The following is a 15,533-nucleotide window of genomic DNA, read 5'->3' as shown; positions in this document are numbered from 1 at the left end:
TTCATTCAAGAGTAATTTGAAAGCCAGACTGACCCCCACGCCCCCCCCTGCCGACCCATCGCCCCACAGTTTGGGAACCACTGTTCTAGGTTATAAAACAGCGATTTAGCCATCTTTGTATTCACCTATAATAGACTAAGACGGACGAAGAGATTTGTTTTTGCATCCACCTGGCAGGCTAGCACTATAGACAGTTAGCATCCACATTCTTCCCAAAGTGCACTACAGTCAGTTGGTTAGCATAGCTTTAGCAGTCTTTACAAAGTCTACCCTGAGGTGATAAATGCTCAGTGGGATAAGCTAACAACAACATGCTGTCAGACAAGTCTGAAACGCTCCACAGTCATAAAACCTGTTGTCTGGGCTGATGGGGGAGGTACTAGGGGAGAGTAAACACACAATAACATCACCACTGTTTGACCTGCCGTGTCCTCTGTGAAGATAGAGGGATCAGAAGTTCATAAGGTCAACCCCATACATAGTGACAGGTGAAGCAGAATGTTATTTGAGTCATTTGAAAACAGCAGCAGTACTTTAGCAATTATTCCAGTATTTTCCAAAACCAGGAAATGTCACTGAGCTCTCTGCATGATGAATAGATATAATTACATCCATCGTGTGGCAACATTAACACGATAGCCTTCTTAAAATGTCCAAGGCAACTTGTGTGACTCTATACACACAAGGCAACTTGTGTGTCTCTATACTCTCTCTCCTGCCCTCCTCCAGCTCCCAGCATTCCAGGCCAGAGTAGAGCTGTTGAGTAGGCCTAAAGTCTGACCACAGAGCAACAGAGAGGAGAGGGACTGAAACTGAGGGACAAGCAGTCCTCTGTGTGCTCTGGCCTGGGCTGCTGGCTGTACAAGCACTTCCTGACAAACCAGTAGCAAGCCAGGCATCAAGAAGACGCACTGACAGACAGGGAGGCAGACAGAGTGAGACCTAGCATACACATACCAGGCTCTGTCGCGAGACCAGGCTCTGTCGCAGCCGGCCGCGACCGGGAGGTCCGTGGGGCGACGCACAATTGGCATAGCGTCGTCCGGGTTAGGGAGGGTTTGGCCGCAGGCCGGGCGCAGTGCGCGCTAACCAAGGGGGCCAGGTACACGGTGTTTTCTCCGACACATTGGTGCGGCTGGCTTCCGGGTTGGAGGCGCGCTGTGTTAAGAAGCAGTGCGGTTGGGTTGGGTTGTGCTTCGGAGGACGCATGGCTTTCGACCTTTGTCTCTCCCGAGCCCGTACGGGAGTTGTAGCGATGAGACAAGATAGTAATTACTAGCGATTGGATACCACGAAAATTGGGGAGAAAATGGGGGATTTTTATTTTTAAATAAAAAATAAATGGCACCCTATTCCCTATGGGCCCGGGTCAAAAGTAGTGTACCATATAGAGAATATGATGCCATTTGTGATGCAGACTTAGTATATGTTCAGTCAGCTAAGTCAAATCAATAAGGGCTTGAAATTAAGGCATGTACTGTACATCCATAGAGGTCGGTCAGTGGTACTCTTATAGGAGGAAAACACAGCCCATATAACTATGAATCCAGAGACTAGAAGTGGATATCATTCAGCTAAATGACCTGAAGGTTGCTTAGGCACTGCATTGACTCAAGTCCTCAACGCTGTGCCAAGCACTCACTACATCTCACTGATACTCAACATTTTCACAATGACAATGGGGAGTGTTCTTCAGCACACCTGCTAACCTGTCTGAGACTAAGGGCTCGATTCAATCCGTAGCTCAGAATATCTGCGTTGTAGCGCAGTTCACATTTAAAGGTCATTTCCGAGCCGACGTATCGTTTACCATGAATGCAGTCTCCGCGATCTTGGGAACATTGCTTTTAATTGTCACCCGTGCTATAAAGCAGATCTTCAGCGCAGCGGATTGAATTGTGCCCCAACTGTGTGTATGCATAAACTACTGGACATGAGCCATATATATAGTTCACATTAAGTTACGGTCAGCTTAGCCACAAACTATACAGCCACAGACTTCAGAGAAGCTTGGGACACAATAGATACAGGAGTGAACAGAAAAACCTCTATAAAGAGCAACAAACTTAAAGACAACAAACAAACTACCCTAAACAATGGCTGTATGAAAGTTGAGTAGCTGACCTACGTATGTGACTGCCAGACATGGGACACAAGCTATTTTAAGTGCAAAGCAACAATGCCCCTACACAAGCAAGGCCTCTGAGCATTCACAGTGCATACCAACCATTCACAAGATTCCCATGCACCTCATTTAGCCTAACCAGGGAGCTGCATTTGATTAACATCCACCCAGAATAAAGAGGTTATTTTTCAAACCAGACTTCACAGTTGGCTGTAACCACTGAGATAAAACTCATGTTCATTGTTGAGCTTTTCCAGCTGTAAAAATGATTGCTATTACCATGTTGTTACAAAGTCAATACTACACAGAGTCTATGAAGCAGATTTGTTGACACTCCAATTCTTAAACTACATTTTAGGCAGGTAGCCTAGCGGTTAAGAGCATTGGGCCAAGAACCTAAAGGTCGCTGGTTCTAATCCCCTAGCCGACTAGTTGAAAAATATGTTGATGTGCCCTTGAGCAAGGCACTTAACCCTATTTGCTCCTGGAAGTCGTTGTGAATAAGACCACCTGCTAAATTACTCAAATGTAAATGTACACTAGGCTAAGAGCATGATTCAATCCATCAACTCTGGTTTATAACACATGAAAATAATAGATATTTCAAATCAACATGACAGTTGGTACAAAGGTGGGATTTTTTATTCTTTAAAGTAATCAGTGTGGATATAAAGAAATGTTTCTATAAATATGTTTTTAATAACAAACAAATGCAGAAAACCAGAATTAAACATAATAGATGTCAAAGGCATGAACATGTTGTTTAATAGAGAGCCATCCATGCATTTAGGGTAAAATAACTGTCATGCATTTGACAAGAACATAACAGAAGATGTTTGAGGTGGGGACAGATCACGGTGTCTTCCTTTATAAAGCCGAAAGACAGCTGCTCATCCTGCATGGTTAGCACCAACACACAAACACAAGCACACACTTAACCAGGAGAGAAATGACTCAGGGGTGAAAAGGGACTGCTCAAAGCTGCCACCTGGGCCCATTGCAAAAAAATACAGCCACATTTTGCCAACAATTACCTTCTGGGGAATAATCATTTTCTGACTCTGATTACCTGTAGGTCTGAAAATTACAAAACGCACTGTCCTATCTCCTTCAATTATTCATTTGTTTTCAGTTTTTATAAGCCAATTATACAGCCGGCTGTAGAGTAGGCTACTGCGTATTTCAACTTGTTCATTAGTGAAGGATTGGTATTTCAGCTGTCTGTATGTCTGTCTGTCTGTGAGAAAGCATTAGGGGTGCAGCTGATGTGTTATGTAGCCCACCTCTGAGTCTGAGCTGTCTCTGTCCAGCATTCTGTATTCCCCTAGCCTGGTCCAAGACCTGATTGTGCTGTCCTGCCTACTCCTATGGTTCTTCGGGGTTGGCAAGACAGCACAAACAGATCTGGGACCAGGCTAGTATTTCCGCTCAAAGTGCTCAAAAAGGTAAACAAAGCCACAAACAACGTGTGTCTGTTCTGTGTTCATAGGCAGCAGGGCTATCTGAAACACATAAACAAAATGTTGAAAAGATACTGCAAATGGTTTACTTTCATTCTATTACAATATTTTGTCACCAAAAGACGGCTTTTAACTTTGGTGCCACTATTTGGGCTTTATTTTGGGCTAAATGTTCTCATTCTGGCTCATTCTCATTCAGGTTATGAAAACATGTGTATTTGGAGGATTCGTGTCATGTAGGCTACACAGTACATGTGTACACAATACCAAACCTATACCCACTTTCTTGTTATAAAGATGCGGACTGTACTTTTAACCGTCAAATCCGAGGCATTTAGAAATATGTTGAACACATAATCCCAAACCTATACCTCGTTTTTAAATACATGTTGATCGTATTTTTAACCTTCAAATCCCAGGCATTTAGGCATTTAGAAATATGTTGAATAGAAGAGAACAGTTGGACAGAAAGAACAGCAGTATAATAGGGGATAAGGACCCACGAGGAAGCAATTGTTTTTCACGGGACTCTGCTGCTTAGAATAGAAACCATGTTCCGAGCCAGTCTACTGATCAAACACAGCTACAACCCTCTCCCAGCAGTGACCAAGCCAACTCAGGTCCTAAGACAACCACATCCTTAATGCTAAATGCTCAGGCAGCTGGCTCTTTATCACCAAGGTCCATTTCCATTATGCCCAAAGTGTGTCAAATAAATGTTGGTTTTAATAGAGGGAAACACTAAAAAAGAGAATTTTGATCTTTAAATACAAATATATACTTACAAAAATCTCACAAAATGTTTTATGTACAATAGAAACATCATGTACCAATGAGTGTCTCTGCATGGCAATTAAGTCCAAAAACGATTATCATTCATTCAGTCTGTAAATAAACAATTTTTTTTGTGTGTGGGACGCCCATCATAGGCTACAGTACATCCAGAGGTCTCACCCCACTCAGACCACTCACACCGTGGTCTCTCCCTGTCTGTTGTTAGCCAGTCTCGTATAAAACCTCTTCCAGGAGTTGAGGGTCTTCCCAGACCAGATCCAGAACCCGGACGTTATCCCCACGATCAGAGTCATGAGGTACTTGATCATGAAGACGGTGAAGTCGGGGCTCATGTTGGGGTGTGGGTGGGCCGGACAGGGCACGGCATACGTCTTACACGTCTGGCTGATCCACGTCCTCTCCCACTGCTCCCGGAAGGCCTGCTCGTAGAAGTAGCAGGCGATGACGATGGTGGCGGGGACGGTGTAGAGCACGCTGAAGATCCCTATCCTCACCATCAGCTTCTCCAGCTTCTCCGTCTTGGTGCCGTCGTGCTTCATGATGGTTCTGATCCGGAACAGAGACACGAAGCCGGCCAGGAGGAACGAGGTGCCGATGAAGAGGTAGACAAAGAGCGGCGCTAGGACGAAGCCTCGGAGAGCGTCCACGCTGTTGATGCCCACGAAGCACACACCGCTAAGGACATCCCCGTCCACCTGGCCCACCGCCAGGATAGTGATGGTCTTAATGGCGGGCACAGCCCACGCCGCCAGGTGGAAGTACTGCGAGTTGGCCTCGATGGCTTCGTGACCCCACTTCATCCCTGCTGCCAGGAACCAGGTGAGGGCCAGGATGACCCACCAGATGGAGCTGGCCATGCTGAAAAAATACAACATCATGAAGAGGATGGTACATCCCTCCTTTTTGGTACCCTGCACCACAGTTCTAATGTCGTTGTCAAACCTGTCATTGCAAACCACCTTGTCCTCAAGGAGAAATCCAGCTATGTAGGCAATGGATACCATGGTGTAGCAACCGGATAGGAAGATAATAGGACGCTCAGGGTAGCTGAAGCGCTTCATGTCCACCAGATAGGTTAGAACGGTAAATAACGTGGATGCACAACATAACACGGACCAGATTACTATCCATATCCTGGCGAATTTTAACTCTTCCTCGCTGAAGTACATCATTCCGTTAGATTTCTTTGGCTCGCACGGTGCGCCACAGTCATCCTCACCGAGAAAACGGTAATTCAAATAAGTGGGTACTTTCAGAGAAGCCGGGCACTTGAACTGTCCTTTTACAATCCCAGTATCGTGCGGAGGCTCCGTTACATCAGGGGTGGGATTGACCGGTGTGCTTTGACCCGAAATATTCTGCCCGACGCACAGCTCACCCGCTCCGTGAACCGGGAAAGACTCGCAAGCGAGGCTGACCGGCCACTGGAAACCGAATTTGTTCATGAGCGCCTCGCAGCCCTGTCTCGCCCTCTCGCACAGTGACCTGCACGGGGGAAGCGCCTGCTCAAGCACCGTGCATACAGGCGCATACATGGAGCAGAGGAAAAACTTTAAATCAGGAGAACACTGAACTTTCACAAGCGGATAAAACTGGTGTACCTCGAGCCCTGCTTCCTCCTGGTTTGTGTGTCCTAGTAAATTTGGCATGATGGTCTCGTTGTATGCGATGTCTGTACAAAGTGGAATAGAAATCGGCTGGCAAAAGCCGTGCTCCGGAATAGACATTCCCCGGTCGCCATACTGTCCATTTACCCTTATAGATCCTAAACTGATCAATAAAAACACCTGCAAAAATATACACAGTACACTGTTGTAATCCATTGCGAAAGCATTACGCACGGCCACAGACATACTTTCTTTGCGGTTTCTTCCAAAACTAGCTAGCGAGCCAGCTAGCGAGCCACTACTTCCCCGCTCCCTTTCTGTGTTGGGTTTTTCTTTCCTTGTAAATGTAACATTACTCCCTTCCTGCGTAACTTTTGGTTGTTTTCGCTACTCCCCGCCGTTGCGCAGAGATGTTGAAGGTCCCCTAAAATCGAAAAATATCGCTGACAGAATTTGGAGAAAAAAATCCGACCTACTATACACAACACACAGGTCCGGACTCCGCAATGTTCTTCTGCTACTCTAGCTGCGCGACAAACATGATAGCCTCTCTCTGCTCTGCGCTGTTCAAACCTGTTTCCAGGCGCCCTGCTGTCTCAGTGAGCCGTCTCTCTCCTCCATATGGAAAAAAGGGTTGGACTAACAGATGGCATGGTTTAGGGATCGTCTACAATTGTTCATCGTGTGCATGGCTGATGAGTTTCAATGTCTTAGTTATATAGCCGAAACAATGTTACATATTTCAAATAAGAATTATGCCCTTATAAATAGGCCTATGATACTTCTGAAAGCCACATCTAGGACTACTGATGGAAAAGGAAATACTATTTTACAAATCTGACAGAAGGCCTATTGTTTATATGAGCAAACCCTTTACCCTTAATTCACTTCTATGTTCATTAAAACTGTGAGGTATTGACTCAGAGATATCCTATTAGACCTCCTCAAATAGCCTACTATTGTAACAGTCCAGACCCCTTGATATTATCATCCAGTAAAACTGTGTGTGTCTGTAAAACACACAAAATAAATGCCATGCGCTTTCCATGTTACAAATGAGTATAGCCTAAACAGGTCTTTTAGACAGGGAAGAACAACCAGCATAATTATAATCGGTCTCCCCTTTCAACCATAATGTCGTCTCCACCGTTAGGCCCTAGGGGGCAGGGATGAAAGTGGTTTTCACCACGAGCCTTTGGGATCAGAGGGGTTTCAAACCCAGCTCCCACAGTGGTGCGCGCAGAGGGAACAGTGGGAGGGAGAGACACTGTGTAGAGGAGAACAGGAAGGAAACCGTGAGAGAGAAAAAGAGAGAGAGAGCGAGAGAGAGACCCTGTGTAGAACACCAAAGGAAGGAAGGGAGAAACTCCACTACAGTGAGCTTAACAGGGCTGTCCTGCCCCCCTTGACTTTCAGGGAGTCTATTATCTCTCATTTGTCATCAACTGTACTGTACTGTACCTTACTGTTCACTAGAGCTATATTAGATAATGTAAGGCTGTTTATTGTACAATAACAGTATCATAACAACATAAATAACAATCAAATCAACTACTGTTGCAACCATCAATAACACTATGACCAGTTATAGCGCATCAATAATATGATTAGGCCAAGAGATGTGCATCAAAACGTATTTCTAGTTATCAACCTGTGGTTATGTGTGTGGTTATGTGTGTGGTTATGTGTGTGGTTATGTGTGCACAGGAGTCACAGAGCACTCTCTATTGAGAATTCAAAACAACATGGCTCACTAGCTGAGGCCAAGCAAATACAGAGGATCCCTAATGTTAATCCGTCACCCAGGCATTCTGACTGGTTAGGAGGCATGTCTGTTTGTGGGATGTAGAGGGAGTCAATAAGTATGTAATATATCCTGGCAGAAGAATGCAGTGAGATTTGGTTCTTCAAGCTACACCCTGCCAAGAGAGACACACAAAGTCAAAATGACTTATGTTACTAAATGTCTTGTTTTAGGGCTGGGTGTCTAGCCAAGTCTATTCAGTTTGGAATAAAGTTGTCCACAGCAATCAACGTTACAAAGACAAAGTTAAAACCTTGAGTCAGATTTGACCTTCATGCAGTTGATATATGATCCAACATTAAAGAGATAAACTGGAATTAACTATTGGAAATGCATTTTTTGGTGGGGAATTTTTTGGTGCAAAACAGTTTCAGAACCATTTATGACCACATGCAATAACCACAGAACAGAATAGAATGACTTCATGTTTTTCCAAAGAAACTTTAAAAACGTTATGAACATTACATTCTTACAGCAAACATTGTGTTGTTACAGGTTCCATGTATTTTTCTCCTACCTGTCTGTCACAGCAGTCATTATGACCCGGAGGTTGTTTGTTTTCATGTTATAAAGTATATCTGTTTAAGGACCAGTCGGCTTGAAAACTGTACTCATAAGTGAAGTTACATACTTTTTCATATATGCATCCCAAATGGCACCCTATTCCCTATATAGTGCACTACATTTAACCAGAGCCAATAGGGCTGCAATTTAGGATGCAGACTTGGAGATGTTGTTGACCTATTAGTATGGTTTGAATCAGAGACATAACACCTTGGTGGGTGTCCAGAGAAAACACTGTTGTGGTACAATACAAAGAAGGACTCTGTAATCAGGCCAGCTGAGCTCACATCAAACAGGGACTGGTAATACAGGATAAATCACTAGAAACTGTTGCTGGTACAGTTGAGTAAATTATGCCTTAAAAAAATACTAAGTACGGTACTTTGATCAATTCCAGGGATAACTAATTTCCGGAAATAGCTAACTATGTAAATACTGATGAATAGGAGGACAAAGGCAACCAATATCCACACCAGCATGACCACACTAGATTGGAGTTGTGGTAGAATTAGTATGAAGTAAGTAGGTAATACATGAGCTAACCACAGCTGTTTTGCATTGGTAGCTGAACACAGTTTGAAGTATTAATAAACTTTATTTATTTCAGGTAAACCAACAATAAACAACATTTACAGAAGGACATTACATCTTCCATAATAACATTACATACAGGTTGTAACAAATAGGTAATGCAACAGCTATTCTACTATTATATCCTAAGTTTCAGTTTATAAAGTGACCGGTAACACTTCTTCTATGTCCGAAACCACTTGTGAAAAATGATGTATTTTCAGTGCATCATACAAAAAAGAAAAAATAGATACGCAAGTGAAGCTTTTTTGTACTGGAAAACACAGATTCAGTGTTGAGTACAGCGGGGGTTGCATGTCTGGTTCCAAAACGCCTTTCCCAACATATACTGTACGTCTACGCAGTTAAGAAACTGACAAGGCCAAAAAATATACTGTATGTGTATATATCCATATATATTTTATACGAATCCTCTCTTTTATGGCGTTAAGGAGACACGCGTGACCCTGTATGTACGCAAACATAGTACAAGCGTCACTATTACATTTTACACAAGGCGTTTCACCTCCCATTTTCTATACAGCCTAGTAAGACAGTTTATAACAAAGGATACAAAATGATTAAATATTGACATGTATCTCGAAATATGACTCAGAATGTGCACATTCCGTAGCATGACAAATATAGCAAACAGATTAATCTTAAGCCATTCCCCAATTCAGATTTGAATGGTGTATTTGTAAATGCATTTTATTAAACATCTGGAAGTTAACTTTACAAGCAAGAACCAATGGTAACATTAAAATGATAGTAGGCCCCATTAAAATGTTAATCATTTTGACCACCACAGTGCTCAATGTGCAATTTCACTACTTCTTTCCCAAGATTTCCCTTCATAGAGAAAATGCTTTTAATTCCCAAAGGAGAAAAAAAGAGCTTTCAGGAACTCCACCCACGCAGGCAGGCAGGTAGTCCAAAACATATACAGTATTTTCATGTTTATGTGATATCGCAGGCAGGCGGCAAAGGAAGAAACTTCTGGGACACAAAGGCACAAAATAAAAAGGTGAAAAAAAAAAAGAAAAGTGATATGCCACACAGAAAGCAGGAGAGTAACGTATCAACAATAATTATTCAGCTGCTAATACCTCCTGTATCCCATAAAGCCATGCAAGGCCGAGCAGAGCGAGCTGGGCGATCTATCTCAGCACAGCTCTCTGATATTAACCCTGCTCTGTCACGCTGCTTTAGTCACATTAAGACGCCACTCTAGACTCTCCACCCTTCCTCACCGTCTTCACTACCACAACACAGAATCACTTGCCACACCAGGAATGACACTGAAGTTCTATGAAATCACTTCAAGTATTTGTAGTAGTTCTCCTTAAAAAGTCTCACTGGGGTTGGAAACTGGGGTCTGTCGGCCTATATTACGGTTGCCAAGGGAGGGCACTGATATTTCTAGTCTGTGCAGGCAAGGGCATGTGATTAAGGACAACACACGGCAAAAAGTGACATTTTTAATAAGCTGGAATGTACAGTAGGACAAGTAGATTAAAAAAGTGCATTCTCAAAAAGCTAATGACACAAGTCGTCACTATCACTGTGTTTCTCTGTCGTTGCCTCGAGTGCTCTATATCACACCGACCACCACTAGAGATGGTGGGACAATTAAAGCTGTAGCATAACATGGACTTGGCCATATGGCGAACTATGTCAAAGCTTTCTACAAGACTCCTTTCTTTTTAGTGTCTCCTCCTCCTCCTCCCTCTATGATAGACTAGCAGGCGAGGCAGGGGTGGAGAGGGACTGTGTGTGGCCAAGTGTCAACAATATAATACCTGTGACTGTCTCTCATGTGTTCTCATGTGTGTGTGTGTTAGTGTGTGTGTGTGTGAGTGCACACACACGTCTTTCTAAGGGTGTCAGCGTGGATTAAGAAAACGAATCTCTCCTGATCGTCAGTGTGTGTCCATGATGTCTCACTCAGAACTCTCCTCCCCCTCCTCTACTTGTGAACAGTACAGGCCCATTCAGATTAGTGGTAGATTTCAAATCAATCCATAAAAAGGGAACCCATATTCTCCATATTACTGGTCATTGCTATATTACGTTAGCTCACACATGACTAATATGAGCAGGTATTTTTATACAAAACAACACCCAGTTGAAAATCGAACACAAAGAGATCTTTGTACCAGCCAATGAAACAAAACTATTTGTTAGATCAATATCACATGATATCATAAAAAGTGCTCCTAATAATTGTATTGACGTGATAGCTGAGACAAACAGCCAATGACGTAATCGTCTAAAAACATTTGTGATGACGTCTGATATACAGTACATTACTGGACGGTGACAGTATCAAAGGACGTGAAGGAGAAGAGGATTGTCATGGGTCGAAGTAACCTAGAGATCAAAATCCCACTGAGCCTATTGCCATTGTGTTTTACCATCTAGATACAGTGCACAACAGGATGCGGTATAGATTACAGTACCTCATGGCCTACATGGAAGCACCAATGAAAGGGTATTGCCCATGTTTGATGCACACGCAACCACACAGATATAACACACCCACATACACTTGAGACGAATCACAGCGAATTTACCATATAACATGTGACTCTTCACGATGTCATCGATGCTCATTGCTTTGCGTGTATGCATCTTCTCCAGCAGAGACGGATTATTATCACCAATATCACTATTACAGTATTACTACCATTGCTCTTATGATTATTATTGATTTGATGTCATTTGACTCTGGCCTGACAGTTACAGAGGAGGAACAGTTCAAAGTTAAAGAGAAACATTACTACTGCTTGTCATTCTCAGTTAAAGTTTGTGTTGTGAGTGTGAGTTAAACTGTCCAGTGGGTGTGTATCTGTGTTTGTGTACGTGTGAGTTTGTGCATGCGTGCGTGAATGCATGCAAGTGCAGCATGTTAGTGAAAGAATGTAAGCTTTCTTGGAATCCGTGATATATTTTCTAAATATGAGTATACTGTACATACAAATATACATTCTTACATAGGTAGTTAGAAACACAAGCCACAGTATGTATCAATAGTATTGTGAAGTCCCTTGATGATTAAGGGTATTGTAAATGTGTCAACGATATATGAGTATCATAACATTATAAAAGTCAACAAAAATTGCAAATTATAAAACTGAAATTGGAGGTGTCACCCACCAAAATGTATACACTCAGGCACACAAACACAAACACACACACACACACACACACACACACACACACACACACACACACACACACACACACACACACACACACACACACACACACACACACACACACACGGTTGGAAAAGTAATAAGTTAAAGAAACAGAAGAGGGTATGTGATCCCGGTGGCTCCTCCATCTCAGTGTCTTTGTCCTTCTCTCTTGGACTGACCACAGCAGCAACCTGAAAAACACAGACACAAACACATAAGTTAATCTGCCAACTAGAAATAAACTAATCACAACTACCTTATTTCTGAACGACCCCTTAGGAGAGAAGTAAAAAGAGAGAGAAAAATAGAGACACAGAGAGAGAGAGAGATTGAGAGAGAGAGAGATAACCCAGTAGACCTGGCTGGCTTGGAGCACTCCTCTAATCCCCTTCTTTCTTTCTAGTGACCATACTGCAATAATAAATAATGCATGTCTCTCCTTGTGTCCTCTCTCTCTCTCCCCGCTCTCCCCCCTTCTCTCTCTCTCTCACTCTTTCCCCCCTCTTTCTCTTTCTCTCTCGCTCAGCCTTTGGAAGTCCATTCCCAGTGGATGTGAGGCAGTCTATGCCAGGAATCTGAAGACTTGGATGGACACCTCCTTTATCTGCTGCACATACAGCTCTCTGACTCAAAAACACATACAGGCGGTGTAGGAATGTGTGTGTGTTAGTGTTTGTGGGCGTGTGTGTTTGTGTGCGTGTGTGTGTGTGTGTTTGTGTGTGAGAGAGAGAGAGACGGGTAAGAGAGAGAAAGAGAAGTAGTGAGAAGATGAGCTTGACTTCAGGTTGCATTGTGTAAAGCAGGGATAGAGTATGGAGTCTTGTTTAGGTCAAAAAGGACACCGCGAGATGAACAGAGTGGACATAGGACAGAAACAGAGAAAAGGGGATAAACAGACAGAGAGAGAAAAGGAGAGAGGATGTGAGGCTGAGAAGTTCAAGGTCACAGAAGCACTCAGTCTCTCTCCCGTTCATCTCTCTCTCTTTCTCTGCCTCAGGGTGAGTTATTGGATGGCAGGTCGTGAGGCCCACACAGAGGGATCTCTCTCTCCTCCCTCTCTCCTTTTGCTCTCCTCCCTACAGTATCATATACTCTTTAAGTCAACAATGGAATGTGTTGTTTTTGGGGCCTGATTTAGTCCAGTGGGATGAAAAAGTACTAAAGATGAGTGTGTGTGAGTGAGTGTGTGTGTGTGTGTGTGTGTGTGTGTGTGTGTGAGTGTGTGTGTGTGTGTGTGTGTGTGTGTGTGTGTGTGTGTGTGTGTGTGTGTGTGTGTGTGTGTGTGTGTGTGTGTAGGGGGTTCCGCTTAAGGAACCAGATGGGTAGGATTTGTAGGGTGTGGCCATGTCCAATAGGGCCAGCTGTTGTCTGTCATACAATGGTGAATAGACAGAACCCCCCCCCCCCCCCCCCCCCCCCCCCCCACACACACACACACAATGACATCATTAAGAAGGGAAAGTGCTTAGTGCTGGGATATTTAACAATGGAGAGAGAGATCGAGAGAGAGAATAAGAAGAGGTGACTACAAAAAAACAAAAACACAAGCTAACCTCTCTCTCTCTGATCACCCTTCCCCCTCCACTCGCCCACACCCGCGTTTGTAGCCTGCTCCCCCTTTTCTCCCCAATCCCAATCCCACTCCCCCCTCTCCCCCCACATCACAGTCTCTCTGAGGCCATGTTCAAATATCAGCACAGTTCTCCTCTAGATGTTCATCGGGCAGCCAGTCAGTCTTGCAGTGAGCGGGTCGCTCCCCAGACAATCCCCTCCTCTACACACACACACCTTTCATCCCTTATATCTGCCGAATCAAAGAGCCTGTCACTACCGTGAAGCAGCAGCTCTGGAAATACTAATAACCCCAGATGAACACCTCAGAGAACGGAGACAAACCTCTCAGGTGTTGCAGAATACTAACACACTTCAAATAAGACTAAGTAGCATATAAACACCAGAGGCATAATAATGTAGACAAAAAACACAGAGGGGTTTTAAAACAGTCAAATACTTCAAATAGGCCTAACTAGCTTATCAATGAGTACATTTACATGCACACTAATCATTTGATATTAAACTGATTATGGCAGTAGGCAGATTATGCATTAGTCATGTAAACACCTTGCTCTGCTTAGCTTAATCGGCGTAAGGTCAAAATCATAGTAGGCATACGCCGATTAAAACACCTGGTGTTCTGCGCAATCTTTCAAATGATTAGGACATGTAAAAAAAAGACCTTAATTGGCGTTCCAGTGGTGTATTAGATCTGGGCATATGCTAGCACCAGCCCAGCGAACCTCCCTCTTTAGTACAAGGGAAGTGAGTTTGAAACAACTGAATGTATGTGACTTAGAAGTGGTTTTCACATACAAACTTTTTATGTCCCAACTCAGAATCAAATATGCTTCCCAAAATATGCTTCCCAAAAAGAACATGGTAAAACATTTATTTTGATTGGTGATTTTCTGCATTTATCAGAGTGCCATCAGATGTGTCCATCTAAACAGGATTATTAGGGAAAACGGTCTTCTTGCAAAGCATGTAAACGTTTTAATCAAACTATTATATTAATCTGACGATCCACAATAATCGCATTACTGTGTGCATATAACCGTACTCAATTACATTTTTACAGGTGTCTTTAACAAACAGGATTTGGTTCTAAATTCTACAGATTATTATCAATCCAAAACACCCTGAATTAACAGGAGTTTACATTGATAGTCAGGCAAGCTTGACTGTCACGGCCGTTGAAAGAACTGGACCAAAGCGCAGCGTGGTGAGCGTACATATTCCTTTTTATTATAAATGACGCCGACAAAAACAATAAACAATACAAAACAACCGTGAAGCTTAAGGGCTATGTGCCACAAACAAAGTTAATTTCCCACAAACACAGGTGGAAAAAAGAACTACCTAAGTATGGTTTTCAATCAGAGACAACGATAGACAGCTGCCTCTGATTGAGAACCACACCCGGCCAAACAAAGAAATAGAAAACATAGAAATAAAGAAACTAGAATGCCCACCCTAGTCACACCCTGGCCTAACCAAAATAGAGAATAAAAACCTCTCTATGGCCAGAGCGTGACATTGACTGAGGAAGCCTGGCACCCCCTGCCTACCCTCCCTCCAGAGATCACGCCCTCTGACCCCTAACCCCCACAGTGGTCCCGTCATGTCTGATCCCAGGGTAATGAGGTGCGTCAGCCCGCCATTAAACATCACTCACACAACACTCTCAGCTGAGACAGCCCTGATGCTTTAACACACTGTTTTACGTGCTGGGCTATAAACTGTGTGTGTGGGTGTGTAGGTGTGTGTGTTAGTGAATTGAGGATTTGGAGTGATTTTAATTAAGACAAATCATTTTCCATTTCTTTAAAGCACAGGTTTAATTAAAAA

At 43.3% G+C, this 15,533-nt stretch overlaps 2 protein-coding genes across 3 annotated transcripts in view; both read right to left on the bottom strand.

The window, feature by feature from the left end:
* Positions 1-2,749: 2,749 nt before the first annotated feature.
* On the bottom strand, positions 2,750-6,589 carry LOC139573496 (frizzled-1-like). Its single transcript, XM_071397002.1, has one exon. It carries the CDS (start codon positions 6,231-6,233, stop codon positions 4,554-4,556), a length of 1,680 nt encoding a protein of 559 aa, XP_071253103.1. The 5' UTR covers positions 6,234-6,589; the 3' UTR covers positions 2,750-4,553.
* Positions 6,590-8,930: 2,341 nt separating this feature from the next.
* The window catches only part of LOC139573497 (cyclin-dependent kinase 14), a 230,937-nt gene continuing 224,334 nt past the window's right edge, over positions 8,931-15,533 (bottom strand). For both annotated transcript variants that reach the window (XM_071397003.1, XM_071397005.1), the window contains one exon: positions 8,931-12,319. The gene's annotated coding sequence lies outside the window, so the exon portion shown is untranslated. The remainder of the gene's footprint in view (positions 12,320-15,533) is intronic.

This window comes from Salvelinus alpinus, chromosome 4 (assembly GCF_045679555.1).
Source record: "Salvelinus alpinus chromosome 4, SLU_Salpinus.1, whole genome shotgun sequence".
NCBI classification, from domain to species: domain Eukaryota; kingdom Metazoa; phylum Chordata; class Actinopteri; order Salmoniformes; family Salmonidae; genus Salvelinus; species Salvelinus alpinus.
Note: the sequence above shows the minus strand (reverse complement) of the source record. Positions and strands in the feature narration are given on the sequence as shown.

Bases quoted from the DNA above. Each gene is read 5' to 3' on its own strand.
- LOC139573496 (XM_071397002.1), bottom strand. From the start codon at position 6,233: ATGTCTGTGGCCGTGCGTAATGCTTTCGCAATGGATTACAACAGTGTA.